The sequence below is a fragment of the Ursus arctos genome, unplaced genomic scaffold, assembly GCF_023065955.2.
Source record: "Ursus arctos isolate Adak ecotype North America unplaced genomic scaffold, UrsArc2.0 scaffold_13, whole genome shotgun sequence".
Taxonomy (NCBI): Eukaryota; Metazoa; Chordata; class Mammalia; order Carnivora; family Ursidae; genus Ursus; species Ursus arctos.
Window position 1 is genome coordinate 49,665,106 of NW_026622797.1, and position 21,214 is coordinate 49,686,319.

At 37.8% G+C, this 21,214-nt stretch overlaps 1 protein-coding gene and 1 non-coding gene across 2 annotated transcripts in view; both read left to right on the forward strand.

Annotated features, from left to right (window-relative positions):
- Positions 1-21,214, forward strand: part of AK9 (adenylate kinase 9) — a 118,731-nt gene that overhangs the window by 21,991 nt on the left and 75,526 nt on the right. Inside the window, exons 8-13 of the mRNA XM_057311149.1 lie at positions 3,992-4,120; positions 6,751-6,825; positions 9,413-9,511; positions 15,858-15,997; positions 16,078-16,258; positions 20,457-20,601. Of these exons, the coding sequence (XP_057167132.1) occupies positions 3,992-4,120; positions 6,751-6,825; positions 9,413-9,511; positions 15,858-15,997; positions 16,078-16,258; positions 20,457-20,601 (769 nt within the window). The remainder of the gene's footprint in view (positions 1-3,991; positions 4,121-6,750; positions 6,826-9,412; positions 9,512-15,857; positions 15,998-16,077; positions 16,259-20,456; positions 20,602-21,214) is intronic.
- Positions 10,782-10,855, forward strand: TRNAE-CUC (transfer RNA glutamic acid (anticodon CUC)). Its single transcript has one exon. It is a non-coding gene; the product is annotated as a tRNA-Glu (tRNA).

A 21,214-nucleotide genomic window follows, 5' to 3' on the forward strand; every position in this document is an offset into this window, starting at 1 on the left:
GTAATATGGAGAGCAAGTGGCCCAGGCAGAATCCAAGTTATGAAGTTAACATAATCCCAATTCCAGTATCTAGCAAAGAGAGATTTTTAGAAAAAAAATCTAAAGCCCAATTTCGCATATACATGTTGTTTAAATAATACTAAAGTTAGTGCTTGTAAACATAATGCAATAGAGCACCAAAAGAATTTTCTACCATGACTTAATGAGGAAAATTTGATGTGAAGAAATCTGTTAACAGGTGATGGGCTGGATTTGGCCCACTGGGCAGGTGGACCATAGTTTGCCAGTCCCTGCTGTACAGAAATATACCTGTGATTTCTATTATTAATTAATTAATTTATAGTTTTAAGGAATTTTATATACTTTTATAATTGCTACAATTTATAATTTATTATAAATGTATTATAAATAAATACCATTTTTATTAAGCCTACACTTGGCAAAATCAGATGTTAACTTAAAATGGATACATTGCAAATCATTTGTCCAGAAGAAAAGATAACCCCCAAAGGTTACAATTTTATTGCCCTGTGGGATATGAAACAGCCTGTATCCAGCTTTGCAATCTGATTTCAGTCATTATATATACCTCAGCTTTGTCATCCTGTTCCTTTTCTCACTAACAGGTTAAATGAATCTTTGACATTTGTTCTTTAATCATAGTTAGATCTTAAAAGTTCTCATCACAAGAAAAAGAATTGTTAACTGTGTATGGTGATGAATGTTAACCAGACTTATCATGGTGGTCATTTCTTAATATATACAAATATCGAATCATTATGTTTATACCTGTAACTAATCTAGTATTATGTGTCAATTATATCTCAATTTGAAAAACCTATTAACATAAGAAAATTCATTTAAAAACATTAAATAATCTTCCCTGTGCAAATAAGGCATTAGATAATAGCCAGCATCTATTCTCTATTTTCTTTTTATAAAGGAAAACCTCAGGATTCCTGGGTGGCCCAGTTGGTTAAGTGTCTGACTCTCGGTTTCAGCTCAGGTCGTGATCTGAGGGTCATGTGATCAAGCCCCAAGTGGGGCTCCATGCTCAGCGGGGAGTCTGCTTGAGATTCTCTCTCCCTCTCCCTCTGTCCCTCCTGCTTGTGTGCGCACACTCGCTTTCTCTCTCTCTCTCTCTAAGATAAATAAATCTTTTAAAAAAAGGAAAAAAAAAGGAAAACCTCATAATAAATGGGAATAAAATTGTATCATTTTAGCGTGAATAAAATATACCATCTTAAAGACGGTAAGATAGAGGAGTCACAGCTCACTTAGTTACAGGGGCCATGGTTATGTCAATTTGTGATGTCAGCCAGGAACGTAATTGGGAAGAGTGAGGACTAGGGTAGGCTAAGATAGCACTGTCCAAGACAGTAGCCACTAGTCCTTTGTGGCTATTTAAATTAATTACAATTATATAAAATTTAAAATTTAGTTCCTCAGTAGTACTAGCCACATTTCAAGTGCTCATGACCAAATATGGCTGTGTCTTCCAAACTGGACAGCACAGTTACACATTTCCATCAGTGCAGAAAGTTCCCCTGGACAGCTAGTGGGTGCCTGCCCTTCTTCAGAGGACAGCTGCCTCTCAGCTCCAGCCCAGCCAACTCTCGCCATGTGGGAATGCTGCCTATTTTTTACCAGGTAGTCTGATTTTCCCAAAGAAGCCAAAATCAGCATTTTAAAATAAAAGTAGTTGGCAACTAATCCAAAATTTCAAAAGCACAGTGAAGGCCAGTGCTATGGGGTGTAATCAAATTAGTGTCTTCAGACTGAATTCAGCCCCACGGGCCTGGTTTGCTGTGATGTCTGCCCAGTAGCACAGCCATGTTCAGAAGTCAGGCATGCAAACATGACACCCACTTGGGCTGATGGCCAGTAATTTCATGAAACTGTTTACCATTATATACACACAAATGTTAATCTCCTCGAACTGCTGTAATACCTTTGTATATGTTCTCGTGGCTTCTACTTTCCTCTCCATCCTCATTCCATTGTTTACAAAATCCAGAGCCATGTTTTAAAAAAATGACCCTTAGTGACTTTCTACTTGTAGATAAAAATTCAAACACCCTCGTATGGTTTACAAGGCCATGGGCCTGGTCTCACTGATCTCATCCCTGGCTGTCTTGCCTTTCTTCCTCACTGTATTCCAGCTGCTCCGTTGGCCTTCCAGCTAGTCTTCAACTACGCTCGATGCAAACTCACCTCCAGCCTTTGCTCTATTTCCTCTCCCTTCTGCCTACCACACTCTCCTCCTGATCTTCATGTGCCTACATCCTTCTCCTTGCCTACGTCGCATTCCAGGGATGACTTCCTCAGAGACCATCCAGCAAGTGGCTCTGTAACCCAGCACTGTGATAGAAATATACTCCTGCCATATGTAATTTTAAATGTGCTAGTAGCTACTTTTTAAAAAGCAAAAAGAAACAGGTGAAAATAATTTTAATAATATATTTTATTTAATGTGATATATCCTAAATATTATGTCAACATATAATCAACATAAAAATTCTGAGATACATCTTTTTTCATGCTAAGCTTTTGAAATTTGGTGTGTATTTTCCACTTACAGTACGTTCCAATTCACACTTGCCACATTTCAAGTGCTCAGTAGGTCTGTGTGCCTAACAGCTATTGTGCTGGACAGCAGAGGCCCAACCCCTTTATCCTACTTTATTTTCCTCATAGCGCTTAGCACTTTCTGAAATTGTTATTTGTCTACCTGCTTATTGTCTGTCTACCCCCCTGAATGTAAGCTTTGTGCAGCAAGTACTATATCCCCTGTTCTGTAACAGTGCTTGGCATACAGTAGGTGCCTAATAAGAAACTGTGTACTGACTGAACACATGAGCATGCCAGTGAAGCCCTCTGCTAGAGAGAGAAGAATGATAGCATCTTTTGAAAACAACAATGTATATTAAGCCATTTTGAAATGTGTAATCTTTGGTCCAGTAATTCTACTTTTAGGAACTATTCTAAGGGAGAATATTAGCAATGTAAAGATTTATCTACATAGCTATTCAATGAAACATTATTTATAATTGTGAAAAATTTGAAACATTCTTGGTCAATTATAGAATAATGATTAAATAATCATGTTTTTAGGGATATTAATGTATTATTTGACCATTAAAATAGTATTTAAAACATTTCAAAAAATTTATAAAGTGGCTTATTTAATAGATAATATGATTCAAATAGTATAAATATGGATTGATGTGCACTGATAAAAACTAGAATTAATAATTAGATAATAAATTATAATAATAATAGGATAAATATGATCTTGAATACCAGGTCACCAGCTCACCAGCTCAGCCTTGGGCTAAGAACCTTTACACGTAGTATTTCCTCTGCCTTCAAATGTCACTTCTTCAGAGAACCCTTTCATGACCACCTGATATAAAATAGCACTTTTACCCATCACTCCTCATCTCCTCTACCCTGCATTTTTTTCCCTAGTACTTACCACCACCCACATGTTATATATTTACTTGTCTGCTTGTTCCTGCTCTGTCTTCCCCAGCTGGAATGTGTGCTCCATGAGACCCAGGGTCTTAGTTGATTTTGTTCGCTAGTTTATCTCAAGCTCCTACAACAGTGCCTGGTACCCATCAATCTTGAATGAATGAGTGAATGAGTGAGTGAATGAATGAATGAATGAATGAATTACAAGCTCAGGTATTCAGAGTAAATCTAATTTCTTGATTCTGTCTCTAAAAAATCAAATATTCTTCCCTTACTCTTCCCTACTTATTGAGGAGGGGAAAAAATTAAGAAGTATCCAAGTTAATTTAAAGTTTTATTCCATCTGATAAAGGCCCCTTAGGGTATTCAGTGTTTCTTAAATAAAAATCCTAGTCTCCCTTCTACCTGCTTCTCATTCCAAAAAGGCATGTAGATGTAAGGGGGGAGGGATGCGGCTTGTAAATTAAGTAATCATTAACATCAAGATTTTGAAAATCTCTTCTTTTCCATTTAGGCATTTATTGCAGAAATGCAGATGGTGGCTGAAATTCTTCAACATGTAGTTCAGAGACCTGAGGATTATTTGGAAAATATTGAAAACATTGTTAAACTTTATAAGGAAATAATTCTCCATCCGTTAGAAGTAAGAACAAGATATATTGATAAAAATAGAAATATTGATATTTGTGTTCTCTCACTGGTTAAATAGCTTTCACGTTTTTTCATCCCTCTGTATTATCTGATTCTCCACCACTTAAGTTGCTGTTAGAATAAGGCTTCCATTCCAAACGCTGATTCACAGAACAATATCAACTGACTCTTAAAAAAGCAGTGGTGTTGTTGAGAAGTGATAAATGAACTGCATTTTTCAAAAGTCACTAGAGGAATTAATTGTGGTTGGAAGTTAGAAAACTTATGTTAAGAAACTATTTTGTAAAAACATTTTCAATCCATAATTTATGGGTTTATCAAAACAAGTGTGCATTTAAGATGCATCTTTTATTCTAAAAGGAATTGTTAATTTATTTAAATTGCAATCTACAGAATTATCCCCAGATTGGTTTCTATGGTTATCCCATTCAAAGTTGATTATATGTAAACATGATTAAGGCCATTACATATTGGAATAGGAAGGTTTTAATTAAAATAATTAGCATTTTAAAAATATGATTACTAAGGTTACAGTTATGTGAAAAGTATACTTTATACAGTCAAAAGTCCAGGGCAGACTCTGCCAAATTTGTGTTGGAGATTTATTCAGCAAACATTTATCAAACTTGGGTATTTGGCCACACACCATGCTGAGCAATGGAACTACAAAGACAAAAAATAGTCCTCAAGTTGCCTCTTCCCATCTGATAGAGAAACTAAAAGGATTTGTTTCATGCTCTCTTATAAAGCTTATATGTGTTTATAGACAAATGAGTGGACCATCTTCATTCTCATTGTCCACCCCCAAAAGGGGAACCAAATTTAATTTCTTTCTTATGTATGACTTTTATTCCTCCCTATCTCCTCTTCTATTCCTGGCCTTTATACATAGCTTCTTAAGAGTACTTTGCTTGTCTATCTATAATGTTCTTTCTTCCTTTAAACAGAAATATCCTGCAAACTCCTTAAGTGTTGGCACTGAGGGTGAAATGAAGCATAATTAAAATAAGGTTCAGAAAATTCAAAAACTATATTCACGGGCATGAGAAGGTCTCTTTAAGGATAAGGACCAAGTCTTCCATCCTAGAAGTCCAAAACCTACATGACATTTGATGAATAGTAAGATAATTGCCTTTTATGGTAATTCCAGGTACTGGTGTATGTAGAGGAAGGTGGAGGAAAGCCATAAAAGGGAGGAGCCTGCAATTCTAGTCTCCTCTGACCTGGCTGACATGTCAATTCACTTAGGAGGCCAAGATCACCAAAATTCAGTGCTCCTCCAAAAGACATGAGGAAGGCAAATAGAAGCACCATTTTCTGGTTTATAGCTTGTTTCGGGAGTAATCCAAGGCCAAGTTCTCATTCCTATCTGTCTTTGAATCCCAGCTTGACTCCTGGTCTGATCTGGTGTATGTAGTTTTAGTCTTAGGAATGTTTGTACACTTTGACTTAATAAGTCCACTCTTAAGATTCTAGCTTAAGAAAAGAATCTGAATACAGAAAAGCATTATGTACTTTCTTGTTCGGAACATGGCTATTTATATTTAAATAAATAATACAGGCATAATGTGCCATCTAAAAGAACAAGAAGCACTTAGAACCCAACTGCACATAATATTGTGAAAAACAAAATGCCCTGGACAATTAAGGAGATGATTTTGTTCAGGCTATTGTAATAGGGAGAACATTCCCTAATGAGAAACATCTCAAGGAAAAGGAAGGGGACCTCGGGGTTTTATGGGGGGAGGTAAACAAGGGAAATATCCTCAAGTCTTAGGGAATGATGGAGAAGGATGAAGACAGATCTTATCTGAATCCTCGAAGAAGGGTAGAGATGGGTCTTATCTCTCAATCCTTCCTACTTTCTGGGAATACAGGGCTCAAATAGAGTTCAACGTTGCAAATGTACAAAAATGAAATCCAGTGGATTTTAGATTTTATATTAAAAACAAAAAAATAGCGGAAGAAAATTTAGAAGAACATTAATATAATCTTGAGATAGAGAAAATCTAGTTTAAGCAAGAAAGGAAATCCAGAAACAATGAAAACAGATTTATTTTATTATAAAAGTGTTTTATATTGTAGAAGATTCCATAAACAAAGTCAAAAAGATAAATCTTTTTTATCATTAATGATAAAATATTTGCAATTGATATGGGTTAAAGACATTCCATGAATTTTAGGGAAAAGAAACAATCTGATTTAAAAAATGCACAGATGTTATAGTTAGATGGTGTACAGAAATGGATATCTAAATATTGAACCTCTCTGATAGCTAGGGGAATAAAAAGTAAAACAAACCAATCTCATTTTCAATGATCAGACTGGTAGAAATTATTCTATGAATATATGCAAAGAAATAGATGCCCCAAAACATTTTCTATTTGGAAGAACTCTAAAGTATCAATGTAAAGAAAAAATGAAAAGAAAAAAATCAGAAAGAGAATAAAATTCATGATAAGACTGAATGAGTCTTTTGCAGAAGAGCACTTAAAATATATATTATATCATGTATAAAGCAAACAATTTAGCTTTTAAGATTTCTTCATAGTATGTTAAGATTCTGATCTTGTGTTCAATTTTGCCAATGATCGTGGATTATAAGGTTTCTATTTTCTGCAGGAAGTAATGGCTGAACACAATTCCCAATATCTCATTGAGCTAGATGGAAATAAACCCTCAGAGGAGCTCTTCATGGTAAGTGCAATGTTCTTAAGGATATCCCAAGGTTTGGAAAATCAAAAAGTTACTGACTGGATTGTACTTATTTTAATAAACATCAGAAATATATTTACATTTTAACACCACTTACTTTTGGAAAATTCCTCTTGACGCTTAAAAATATGATGTTATACCTATTCCTCTGTCCATATTTAAATCAAAACTACATTTAAATTTAAAATCTCTGTGTAACAAAATGTGCCTCAAAGAAAAGTAAAATCAAATAATGGCCAATAAGCACATGATAAGATGCTTACCATGAGTCATTAGGGAGACGCAAACCAAAACCAAAACCATAATGGGTTACCACTTCACACCCACTAAGATGACTAAAATTCAAAAACAAACAAAAACCAGGCAACAGCAGGTGTTTGTGAGGATGTGGAAAAATTGGAGCCCTCATATGTTGCTGGTGGGATTGTAAAATGGTGTGGCCACTTTGGAAAATAGTTTGGTAGATCCTCAGTAAGTTAAGCACGGAATTACCATGTTTAATTGCCACACGGCTCAGCAGTCGATTTCTTGGTATATATATCCAAAATAATTTAAAACAGGTATTCAAACAAAAACTTATACATGAAGGTTCATGGCAGCACTATTCACAATAGCCAAAAGGTGGAAATAAGCCAAATGTCCATATACTGATGAATGGAAAAATAAAATGTGGTGTATCTATACAGTGGAACATCATTTAGCAATAAAACAGAATGAAGTTTTCATACATGCTACAACCTGGATGAATCTTGAACACACACTAAGTAAAAGAAAAGTTACAAAAGATCCCATATCATATGATTCATTTATATAAAATATCCAAAATAGGCAGACCTATTAAAATGGAAAATAGATTAGTGGTTGCTTGGGGTAAGGGTTACCACAATGGGAGATCTCAGGATAAATGTGGAGTGACTACTGATGGGTAAAAGTTTTCTTTTTGGGGTAATGAAAGTATTTTAAGTATTTTAACTATCATTGTGGTGATAGTTGTGCAAATCTATACTAAAAACCACTGAACTATACACTTTAAGTGGGTGAATTATATGTGAATTGTATCTCAGTGAAGCTGTTTTTTAAATAAATATACTCTACACTACTATTTTTTAATAAATATACTCCACATTACTGTTACACTCCAGAGTGTCCTCATGGGACACTCTACATCTCTCTAGATGTTGGAGAATCCCAGAGCTCAATCTTTGTGCACTCTTCTCTGTCTGCCCTACTAAATGCTGGTAACTCTTAAATTTGTGTTTCTATCCCAGACCTTTCCTCTGAATTCCACACCTGTATAATCAACTGCTACTCTGTGTATCCAATTGGATGCCCAGTAGTTATCTCAGATTTAAGTATGCAAGAAAAACCCTCTGATCCACTGTCACCACCACCTGCCCCATTTATGCTCTTCCTGCAGTTTTCCCTTCTTGCTAAGTGTTGAATCCACTCTTCAAGCTGCTCTTCTCTTTTTCTCACATCCTACATCCAAGCAGGCTTTTCCTTCAAATTATATCCAAAATTTGGATTTTATAACACAAGACACACTTTTCTCAAGATAGACGGAAGCAGCTCTGATAGGCCTGGTTGAAACTTGCCAAGCCTTGCCAGGCCTCATTTGCCAGTGGCACCCTGGCCTTTCTGTCCATTCCATTGGCCAAAACAAGTTATGTGGAAAAGCTCAATACCAATGGGCTAGGGAAGTGTATTCTACCCACAGTGAGCTAGGGAATTAGCAAGTGAAGGGAGGGAAGGATAAATTATGAACAAATAATACAGTCTACCACAGATTACCATTCACCATCAGAACTTTGTCAATCCACCATCTCTCATCTCAGAGTCAATGTTTCCTATCCTTCTGCAAGGTGTCCCTTTTAGTTTCTAATTCTGCCATAGCAAAGTACCACAGATTAGGTTGTTTAAAATGACAGAAACTTTTTTCTTATAGTTCTGGAGGATAGAAATTAAAAAATCAAGGTGTTGGCAGGGCCCTGCTCCCTGCAAAGCCTCTAGAGGATGATCCAACATGGCCTCTTCCAGCTTCTGGTGGTCCCAGGCAGCTCTTAGATCATGGCAGCATAACTCCAGTATCTGCCTCTGTCTTGACATGGCTGTATTCCCTCTGCCGGAACAGGTCCCACAGAACTAGACCTCTAAGGACATGAATATTTGGGGACCCGAGGGCAGACTTTATGGGTTGAATTATGTTCCCTTAAAAGATATGTTGAAGTCCTAACTTCCAATACCTTTGAATATGACCTTATTTGGAAACAGGATCTTTTCAAATATAAACAAGTTAAGGTGAGTTCATACTGCATTAAGCTGGGCCCTAACCTAATATGGCGGGTATCCTTAGAAGAGACTCAGACACGTAGGGAGAAGATGGCTATGTGACAACAAAGGCAGAGATTGGAGTGATACATCTACAAGCCAGGGAACACCAAAGATTGCCGGCAAACCACCAGAAGGTAGAGGCAAGGAAGTATTCTACTCATAATTTCATCACTTTTTCAGAATATTTAAGATGTTCAAATGTCAATGTATTTAAATATTTGTTCTTTATCAAATTTAGACAGTTATGGACCGACTTAAATATCTGAACCTAAAAAGAGCAGCTGTTTTAACGAAACTTCAGAGTGCAGAGGAAGAAATTACTGACATAATGGAAAATGTAAGTTATTTTTAACTGTTGGAAAGTCTATCTTTTTATTAAATGTTGTGACCTTAATTTAATGTATCCTTTCAAAGTATAAAAGGAGTTTCAGGATACCTTTCATAAAAATGGATTTGAGTTTTAGGAAGAAGCTATAATATTGGCACAATATTTTTGTGAACATTAAGCAAAAGTATTGAAACAAAGACAATTAAATCAGATTAACCACAAGGATAATGAGAAAGAAATCCAAGTTCATTTTTAAGATTTTGCAACACCCAAGGAAGCAAATAAAAGCAAATAAAAGCCCTCAACTCCATAAGCACTCATTTATTCCTTCAATCATTCAACCCATTTTTAAAATAACTACCGTGTTCCTGACAGTGATGTATTATGGATGTGACAGTGTTCAAATTATAATTGCTAAGTGCTAAAAAAAGCTCTCAGGCCTTTTTTTAAAAAAGATTTTATTTATTTATTTGTTTGTTTGTTTATTTATTTATTTATTTGGAAGAGAGAAAGTGAGAGAATGAGCATGAGTAGGGGGAAGGGCAGAGGGAGAGAATCTTCAAGCAGACTCCCCGCTGAGCAGGGAGCCCTTCACAGGGCTTGATCCCACGACCCATGAGATCCTGACCTGAGCCAAAACCAAGAGTCAGATGCCTACCTGACTAATCCACTCAGATCCCCCACTCTCAGGCCCTTAAATGGAGGATTTGGTCCACTCTGAGAAGCTTAATTTCACCTGTATGAATAGAAATTGGAAAACAAATACTAGAATCATTAGGGGCGCCTGGGTTGCTCAGTTGTTAAGCTTCTGCCTTCAGCTCAGGGCATGATCCCAGCATTCTGGCATCAAGCCCCACATCGGGCTCCTCCGCTGGGAGCTTGCTTCTTCCTCTCCCACTCCCCCTGCTTGTGTTCCCTCTCTCACTGGCTGTCTCTCTCTCTGTCAAAATAAATAAATAAAAACTTTAAAAAAAACAAAAACAAAACAGATACTAGAATCATCAATAGATATCATAATTCAAATAAAACAATCTTTGAAGGAAGCAGTTACTTTGTGATGCTGTACTGTGTCATCCCTACATCTAAAGCACAGCCACAATCTGTACTGGGACTTCAGTTATCTAGCGCTGAAGAGGAAGAACGGTGGGCCTGATCAGAGAGTCTGTGTGCCAAGCCTCCTCTCCCTGGTCATCATCAAAGGAAAAATTTAAAGTATCCATAAAACCTGGGGGAATTTCCCAGATAGAAAGTTTGTCCTTAGAAATTATTGTATGTGGGGTGCCTGTTGGTTCAGTTGGTAGAGCATGTGACTCTCGATCTCAGGGTTGTGAGTTCAAGCCCCACACAGGGCATGGAACCTACTTAAAAAATATATGTATTATTGTATGCATAGGCCTAAGGTTATAGTTCATAAGATATATGACTAAAGATGCCTGCCCTGTTTTTCATGAAAGGGTAGAAGTTATGCTTGTGTATACTGTGTATACCGGGGTCATTATTCATATCCTTTGAGCAGTATTTCTCCCTGAAAGCTCAGATCATCTCCAAAAGAATCACCCAGGAAGCTTCCTACAAATACAGATTCCTTAGGCTCAGATTCCAGATTGATTGAACTGGAATGTCTAGAGGTGAGACCCAGAATTATATATTTATAAGATCCATAGAGGATTCCTATAACTACTTAAAGTTTAAGAACCCCTACTTTAAAGTTTGGACATTGAGGAGCACCTGGGTGGCTCAGTCAGTTAAGCCTCTGCCTTCTGCTTGAGTCGTGATTTACAGGTTCTGGGATCGAACCCCACATTGGGCTCCCTGCTCAGTGGGAAGCCTGCTTTTCCCTCTCCCTCTGCCCCCCCCCCGCCCCCCTCCCACACTTGTGCTTTCTCTCTCTCTCTCTTTCATAAATAAATAAAATATTTTTTAAAAATAAATAAAGTTCGGGACACTGAGGGAGCCTAACTGACAAGGTTGATTAGACGTTCCTGTATTTCGAAGAACTTTGGATGGATGCCCTTTAGGTAAAGGTAGGTGATTTTTAGAAAACCAGGGTAATGGGAATGTTTAAAGCAGTGACTCCTAGCCCTGAAAGCCCAGTAGTATCATCTAGGAAGCTCTTCAAATATATTAATGCCTAGACCAGTTAAAGCAGAATCTGGAATAGGACTCTGGCATTAATTAAAACAAAACAGGATATCAAAGTCATATCAAAGGTACAGGCAATAAAAGAAAAAAATAGATGAATTGGACTTCATGAAAATGAAAATATTTGTTCATCAAAGGACACTATCAACAGTGAAAAGATAGCCCACAGAATGGGAGAGGATATTTGTGAATCATATCTGATGAGGGATTAATATCTAGAACATATAAAGAGCTCCTACAACTCAACAATAATAAAACGACCCAATTCAAAAATGCACAAAGAACTAAATAGACATTTCTCCAAAGATTTACAAATGGCTAATAAACACATGAAAAGATATTTAACATAACTAGTTATTAGGGAAATGCAAATCTAAACTACAATCGAAACTACTTTATGCCCATTAGGATGGCTATAATCCAAAAAACAGAAAATAAGTGTTGTCAAGGATGGAGGGAAATTAGAATGTTTGTGCATTGTTGATGGGGATGTCAAATGACGTAAACATTTGGTGAAACAGTTTGGTGGTTCCTCAACACGTTAAACAGAGACTTACCATACGACCTAGCAATTCCACTCCTAGGTATATACCCAAACAAACTGAAAGCAGGGACTCAAACAGATACTTGTAAGCCCATGTTTGTAGCCGATTTATTCACAATAGTCACAAGGCAAAATCAACCCAAATGTCCATCAAAGGATGAATGGATAACAGTGATATATATACATGTACATACATACATACACCTGCACACGCATGTGCACACACACACACACACACTGGCATGTTATTCTGCCTTAAAAAGGAATGAAATTCTGATACATGCTAAAGCATGGATGGAACTTGGAAACATGCCAAGTGGTGCAAGCCAGACACAAAAAGACAAATATGATTTACTTATATGAGGAAGGGTGGAATGGGGAGTTATTGTTTAATGGGTGCAGAACTTCTGTTTGGGTTAATGAAAAAGTTCTGGAAATGGATAGTGGTGATGGTCACAACATTGTGAATGTACTTCATGCTACTGAATTGTACACTTGAAGATAGTTAAAATGGTACATTTCATATTATTATATACTTTCCCACAATTCAAAAAACAAAACCCAAAAACCTCCTTGCAGAGTCTGCTGTGCAACCAGGGATGGGAACCACTGGTTTAAAGGGGTGAGAGAGACACGAAGACCTCAGTGTGAACTCGAACTCCCTGGTAAAGAGTGTGAGACCTGTGATATCTGATGAGCTGTTAGAGAGGAGGGGGATGTGTGGGTGGGATTGGGGGATGTGGTGGGAGGAAGGACAGTGTCAGGCTGGCACCCAGCACAGTAGATGGTAACAGCATTGATTTTCAAATCAGACAGATCTTGATTTGAATTCCAGATCTAAAGCCTACCAGATCTGAGACTTTGCTTAACCCTACCCTTTAGTCATTAAAAAAGGGATGATAGGGACACCTGGGTGGCTCAGTGGGTTGAGTGTCTGCCTTCGGCTCAGGTCATGATCCCAGGGTCCGTGGGATTAAGTCCCACATTGGTCTCTTGCTCAGCGGGGAGCCTGCTTCTCCCTCTGCCTGCCACTCCCCCTGCTTGTGCTCTGTCTCTCTCTCTGTCTCTGTCTCTGTCTCTCTCTCTCTGACAAATAAATAAATAAAATCTTTTTAAAAAAGGAATGATAACCCCTACCACATATTGTTATTATAAGGATTATATGAGATGATGCTTTTGAAGTTCCCAAAACCAATGGTAATACTCGGAATATCCAAGAGCTGTATTGCAGGGCAAGGCAAGCTTCATGGGTTAGCAACCCATACAGTCATGCTCAGGACCCCATCCTTAGAAGATCTCCATAATTTGTTTAATGAAATTCTTAGTAACTTTAGAACAATAGCCCTGAATTTCCATTTTGTACTGGGCCTGGTGACTTAGCTGATGGAGTGCAGGGACTTTCACCCAACTACAACAGAGCTGTGTTGCCAAGCTGCTGGCATTAACTATTTAGTTACTGGATCATGGAACGGTCCAGAAGTTCTTCAGCAAGAGGCTCAACTGGAAGGAGAGCTTGAGTGTAGTGGCTCTAGCTGCCAGCTTTCTCCTGCCTGACTGTGTCCAAGATCCCTCTCACAAGATCCTCTGGATCAGTCTCTCAGTCTCTCCGGAAGTTAAGCCTCCAGTCTTCTGATGAAAGAAGAAGTGGTGGAAGGATTGAGGAAAAGTTGGCTTACTGAGTGAAATGGGGAGTAGCTCTGGCCCTTAGCACCTCCCTTTAAAGATTTTCAACCAATCCCTCTGTCTTTTGCTCTCTGTCATCCCTTCAGAGGTACCTGATGTCAAGAGACCCTAAATCCCTCTAGGATTTTGCTAAGTGAATCAACTCATTTCTCGTCCCCAGCCCATCCTACATTCATCCCTGCCACCAGAAACCCTGAGCCCTCACTTTTCGCCAATTTAAGTCCATTTCCGCCATCCATCTTCTTTCTAGATGATGAAAATGTGTAGCCATGCTGGTCAGCTGTCACCTCCTCTGTTGTCCCCTCCCATCCTGTGTTCTTGTGAATTCATTCTTTTTGCACTTCTCTGCTGTCATTTCTGTGAAATTTTAGGAAAACAGCAAATACAAATACATGTGTTCAGTCTGCCTTGCTTAACCAGAGGCATCCTGAGCATTTTTAGACTGTAATATCACACTCATTGGAAAGCTCATTTTCTCTTCACCCCTCAGCACCTGCTAGACATGTGGCCTCAGGGGTTTGAGGTTGAGAGAGGAGCATGGTCTGCCATTTAAACACGTTTCCTTTGAAAGAACGCCCGCTGTCTACTAGTCAAACACTTTTCCCAAGTTTGGACAAGAAATAAGGATGATAAGGAAAGAGTGACTGCCTCCTGACTTAACTAGATACATTTCAATCCTTAGTTCATTGTAGACTCCATGGAGAAGGGTGGTAGCCCAATGTGGCCCATTGATGAGCTGCTCTATCTCATGGAACTCCCCTAAGTATCGACAGTTTCCTTAACATTTAGCTACTTCTTTTAGCCTTCAGTTTCAGACATTCATGCAGCATCCCTGGGGCGTGCATGCCTCTTTGCTCTCTGATGCAACAGTGGTCCAGACAAGTCCATAGCTCCCATTCTCATCTGTCCTCCACAGTCAGCTCTGGAGCTGGCAGATACATGTGAAATCTACATCTGAAGGTTGCAGAGAGCCAACCTGGACCGTTTCCCCCTGCAGTTGCCCACCATACTCTCTCTCCCCAGTTCTTTTGGCCCCTGCTCAGCAATCTGCAGTCCCTAGAAGTGGTTCTTAACTTCTCTGGAGGTCACCAACAGAGGATCGCTGAGGGAGACTTTATATTTTAAGAACAAGCTAAGTAAATGCAAAAAAAAAAAAAGCTATCTGTATATGACACTGTACTATTTAAAAACTTAGTTAAATTGACTAAAAATCCAGTACATTTTCAAACCTTTTCTTTTTTCTTTTTTCTTTCTTTTTTTTTTTTTTAGAGAGAGAGAGTGTACATGTGTACTCAAGTTGGGGGGGGGGGCAAAGGAAGAAGTAGAGAGAGAATCTTAAGCAGGCTCCATGCCCAGCATGGAGCCAAACGCAGGGCTCCATTTCATGACTCTGAGATCATGACCTCAAAATCAAGACTCAGATGCTTAACTCACTGAGCCACCCAGGTACCCTAAACCTTTTCAATAAGAATTTTTCCAAATCAGATAATTTAAAAAAGATAATAAAAACACTCTGTCTACCTTATGTTCATTCTACCTTATAATAGAAAATGCTTGATAAGATTTAAAACAAGGCCTTATAACAGAAATGGAAGACTATTTGTCTTATCAAATTTTAGACAAGTACAGAATGGTTGCAACATTTTTTAAAGATTTTATTTATTTATTTGGACAGAGAGAGAAAGAGAGAGAGAGCACAAACAGGGGGAGTGGGAGAGGGAGAATCAACCTCCCCACTGAGCGGGAGCCCTGTGTGGGGCTCGATCCCAGGACCCTGGGATCATGACCTGAGCCGAAGGCAGATGCTTAACCGACTGAGCCACCCGGGCGCCCCAGGATGGTTGCAATTAAGAAAAAAACGAAAATTTGCTTTCCAAATTATCTCTTAAACAGTAAGGCATTATCAAATAAGAAAGGACATACTTAATACTGTTAATTTTAGCAAAACCATGCCCACATTTTTAGTGTCGTATTTGTTACTGACAGGATGAGCTGTTCCATACTCTTGCATCTTATAAACTTATTGCACCGAGATATAGATGGCAGAGAAGCAGATGGGGACGTATGTGCCCTGTGACTTTAAAAGAAGGTAACATTTACCCAGGATTACCAGATTTTTCTGTGAGGTAAGTAAGATTTTCAAAACTTAATTCTAAAACCTGCCCATACCTCTTTTCAGTTGTTTATGATCATGGCATATTTTAAGTTTTCTAGGTAAAATATACTGTCTGTCATCAGAAGAAGCATTAAAAACATTTTTATTGAACCCACGTCCCTATCTTCTCCCACCTATGCCGGCACCACCATTTAAAGTGTTCGTATTTGGGCCTCAGTCTTCAGGGAAAACAACACTTTGCAATTTGCTTGCAGAAAACTACAAAGGAAAGGTAACTACTTATCCAGCTAGCTAACAACCTGTCTGTACTTGATTGTAATTTGTAGGACTTTTGGATTCACAGGATTTGTACTCTGTTTTCTTAATTTTACACTGTTAGTTGGGTAATTGTCCCACTACACTCGGAGTGGGGAAGGCCTCCTGGCTCCTTGTTGTGGCTGCCGAGACTACAGCCTGTCCCTGCTCTACAACAGCCCCCAGACTTGGCCGTTACGTCACGCAGACTGTGCCACCCATGACCTGTCTTGGTTGCACTCATCTCCTGTTTCCTGGGTCCCAGTCCTCCTAGCTCTCTGTCCCTCTCCCCACACAGTCATTCCTGCCATCATTCTTAGTATCTGCAAAGATGCCCCTCTTTGGTGACAGACACCCTGGCCTGTCAATTCCTTGGCCTCTCTCCTCATGGACCTTGTTCTCCACCCTGAGTAAAGTGAAGAGAAATTGTTTTTAGTTCAGACCAGAGTGATAGCAGTAGAAGTGGTGAGAAGCAGGCAGATTGGGGATATTCTTGGAAGACAGAGCCCAGGGATTTCATGAGGGACTGGAATGAAGTGGAATTCTGCAAAGGACCGTGTGCTGAGAGCAAAGGGGGGGAAGGCCTAAGATGACGGGGGCGGAAGGCATAATCAGAGCAGTGCAGCCCTGGGAAGGGGTGTGAACTGATTCCAAGTGCTATTCCTTTGAACGCAGGGGTAACATTTTCTATTTGTTTTTAACTTTTTATTGTGAAATATGACAAACACGAAAGTGAAGCTCAGTGAATTATCACAAAACAAATCCCCATATAACCACCACCCATGTCAAATAATGGCCACCACCCTGGAAGCCCCCTCACGTCTCTTCCCAATATCAGTCTTCTTACTCCTTCCACTTACTCCTCTTCCTCTTATTCCTCCTTACTCCAATCCAGTCCTCTTACCACTTCCAGGGTAACTGCTGCCCTGAACTTCCTAACTTCCTATGGCATTCACTCTGTTCTTTTCTTTGTGGTTTTACCACGTGAGTGTACATCTAAATATCATAGGTTAGTTTTGCATATTTTCTTTTTTTTTTTTTTAAGATTTTATTTATTTATTTGACAAAGAGAGAGACAGCCAGAGAGAGACGGAACACAAGCAGGGGGAGTGGGAGAGGAAGAAGCAGGCTCCCAGCAGAGCAGGGAGCCTGATGTAGGGCTCAATACCAGGACACTGGGATCACGCCCTGAGCCAAAGGCAGACGCTTAACGACTGAGCCACCCAGGCACCCCAGTTTTGCGTATTTTCTTAACTTTCTAGATTTAAACAATTTATGTTCTTTGTGCCTGGCTTTTTTCACTTCACATTATGATTGTGATATTTATGCATGTTATTAATACATTTTACTGCATATAGCTGCAGTTCATGCATTTTTTTAGTATATTCTCTTGATTTAATTATACTATAATTTATTTATCCATTTGGGTGTTAATAAAACTTAGGTTGATTCCAGCTTGGGTATTATGAATAATGTTGCTATAAACATTCTTGTACATGTTTCATGGGGCGCACATGATGTCTTAATATATTCTGGAGATATATCTAGCAGTAAAATTCCTGGGACATGGAGTATGCATACATTCAACTTGTGTAGATAATGCCAAACTGTTTTCCAAATTAATTCTATCAATTTACAACTCTCTCAGGAGTGTGTGAGAGTTCTGTTATTCCACATTCCTGCCAGCTATCATTATAGTCAGTCTTTTTAAGTCATTCTAGTAGGTGTATCTCACAATGGTTTTAATTTGCATTTCCCTGAAAATAATAAGGTTAAACATTTTTTCTTTTGTTTAATGGTCATTCAGGTATTCTCTTTTTAAACTATTTGTTCAAGTCTATTGCCCATTTGAAATATCTTTTGCATGTAATTGGTAGGAATTCCTTATGTTATCTATATACAAGTTCTTTTTTGATAATAAGCATTATGAATATTTCCTACCACTCTGTGGTTTGCCATTTCACATTACATTACAATATGTGTCAGACAAAGGAATTATAATTTTAAAATTAAAGAGCTCTTATGAATCAACACGCAGATGAAGCCCCAATGGAAAAAAATAACAAATATGCAATTCACAAAATAATAGATACAACAGAATAGCCATTAATCGGGAGAAAAGGGTTATCACCTCCCTGATAACAAGAGAGGTGCCAAAAAACCAGAGAGATGCCATGTCAATCTCACTGTTGGAGTTGAAAGATCACTATTAACACCCAATATTGATGTGTGGCTAGGATGGGGAGAGGTACATTTTCATACACTACTGGTGAGAGTATAACCATTAGGGATGACAATTAGAAATACGTTAAGAGCCTAAAGTCCATACATATCCTTTGTAGATTTTTTTAAATAAATTTTTCCGAAAGAAACTATTAAAGATATATACATAACTGTGTTTATCATAGCCCAGTTTATAATAACAAAAACATGTGTAAGTAAGTATATATTATTAGCATTTTAGCTAAATAAGGTATAATATGCTCATCTAATACAATACTGTGCATCCATTAAAAAAATGATGGTGTAGATGTATATTGTTTGGCATGGAATAAAGTAAAACAAGCATATTGAAGAAAAAGCAAAATGGAATCTAGAAGTATGGAAATATTATTTAAACTTAAAAGGCATATAGAAATCTACTTCTAAGATCTTAATATTTGCATGAAGTATATTACCTACCTTACAATGGACTTATATTCAGAATATATATAGAATTCTAATCTAGTTTTTTAAATGGGCAAAAGTTGAACATACAATTAAAACAGAAGGTAAGTGAATGACCAATAGCACATAAAAGAAGCTCATATTTATTTGTGATTAGGGGAATGTGAATTTAAACTACAATGAGATACTTCTTCACACCCACTAGAATGGCTAAAATTTAAAAGATTCACAAAACCAAGTGTTGGTGAGGATGTAGAGTACCTGCAATTTCCATAATTGCTGGTAGGAATGCAAAATAGTTCAACCACTTTAGACACAGTTTAGCGGCTTATTATAAAATTAAATATACACTTACTATATGACCCAGTAGTTCCACTCCTAGACATTTGTCCAAGAGAAATAAAAACCTATGTCCACAAAGAGACTACCTCGAAATGTTCATTACTAGTTTACTTATCACAGCCCCAAATTGGAAAAGCCCAAATGCCCATCAAAGATGAATGAATTAAAAAACAATAACAACAACAGCAAATGTGAAATAGTCACACAGTGATACTATTCAATAATAAAAAGGAACAGATTATTGATATATACAGTTGCACTGGTGAATCTCAAAAACATTGTGCTAAGGGGAGAAAGCTTGAAAAAGATTATATATTGTATGATTCCATTTATATGAAATTCTAGAAAAGACAAAACTAATATATAGTGACAAAAAACAAAGTGGTAGCCAGGGGCCAGGAACTAACTATAAAGAAGCATGATGGAACTTTTCAGGGTGATATAAATGTTCTATATCTTGATTGTAGTTGTTCTTATGTGTATATATTTGTCAAACCTCATCAAACTGTATACTTAAAATGGATGCCTTTTATTATATGTAAGTTATACATGCAAAAGTAATTTAAAAAAATACGTGTAACTTGAGTATATATTGCATGGTACATATCTAAGTATATCATACTACATGAAAAGTATGACTGAATTTCTATGAAAGCATGTACTCAAAAATCATTGAGAGAGACAAACCATAAGAGACTCTTAATCTCAGGAAACAAACTGAGGGTTGCTGGAGGGGAAGGGGGTAGGAGGGATGGGGTGGCTGAGTGATGGACGTTGGGGAGGGTATGGTTGTGGTGAGCACTGTGTATTGTGTAAGACTGCTGAATCACAGACCTGTACCTCTGAAACAAATAATACATTGTATGTTAATTTAAAAAAATTTTTAAAAAAGCACGTCCATGGTCATCACATCTCATGTGCAACTTTTGGGTTTGTAAAATACATACAGTGTACTGATGTGTGTAAGATTATCACCCATAAAACCAAAATATTTGCCACAGTAAAAAAAAAAAAAAATCATTGAATTCTGAAAATAACATACCTCAAGTGGCTTTAAAATGTTCGAGGTAGATAAGTATAGATATAGAAATAGATATAGTTGAATGATGTGTTTAATATTCATAGTGATATGTGCTTCTGTTGGTTTTCTCAAATATTCTTCGCAGCTCATTGACTACGCCAAGCTTGTTCAACCGCGTTTTGATAAAGCCCTTGAAACGTTAGTGAGAGATACGATAGCAGAGGCCACTGAAGCAGCGATTAAAGCTGTGAGAGAGCAGCTCTTCGTAAAACTACAGGTTAAAAGACAAGGTGAACCATCTCTGTCACGTGTGTGTTCCAAGTAGAGGTCAGCAATTCAGTCTGGCTGCCCAAGAGCTGGGACTTGCTTTGCCCGCCCTGGTATCCCTGACACCTTGTACGGTGCAGCCTCTTAATAATTGAAGACGTGAATATACATCAACCTGACTCTTAGATAGAGAAAAGATTTCAGTCCTAGACCTCTAAGGAAAAGAATCAGAAAGAGCTTCCAAATTTGGATTTGTTTTTGTGTATTTGCTTGCTTGGGCAGAGACTGAATAGAATTTACACCTTTCTTGACACCAATTGTGACAACAGCACTCCACCTGATTCTTGTGGAGTTTACATTGTTGCTGCTGCTGCTGCCGCTGTTTTGTGATGTCAACGTGTGTCAGCCCCAATTGTAATTAGTTTTTTCTAGTTGGGGAATATTAATTTCAAGTTTAGAACGGTCATAAGGCAATGAAATCGGAAGAAGCCTTAGTGATCAATTAACACAACTCTTTACAGATGAGGAAAACTTTTTATACAAATTGGGAAGCTTCTATCATTTTCTGTGCTTGAAACTATTTAAATAGCAAGGAAATTATCTCTTCCTACATGGCAGTGTTGAGCTTTTGCTAGG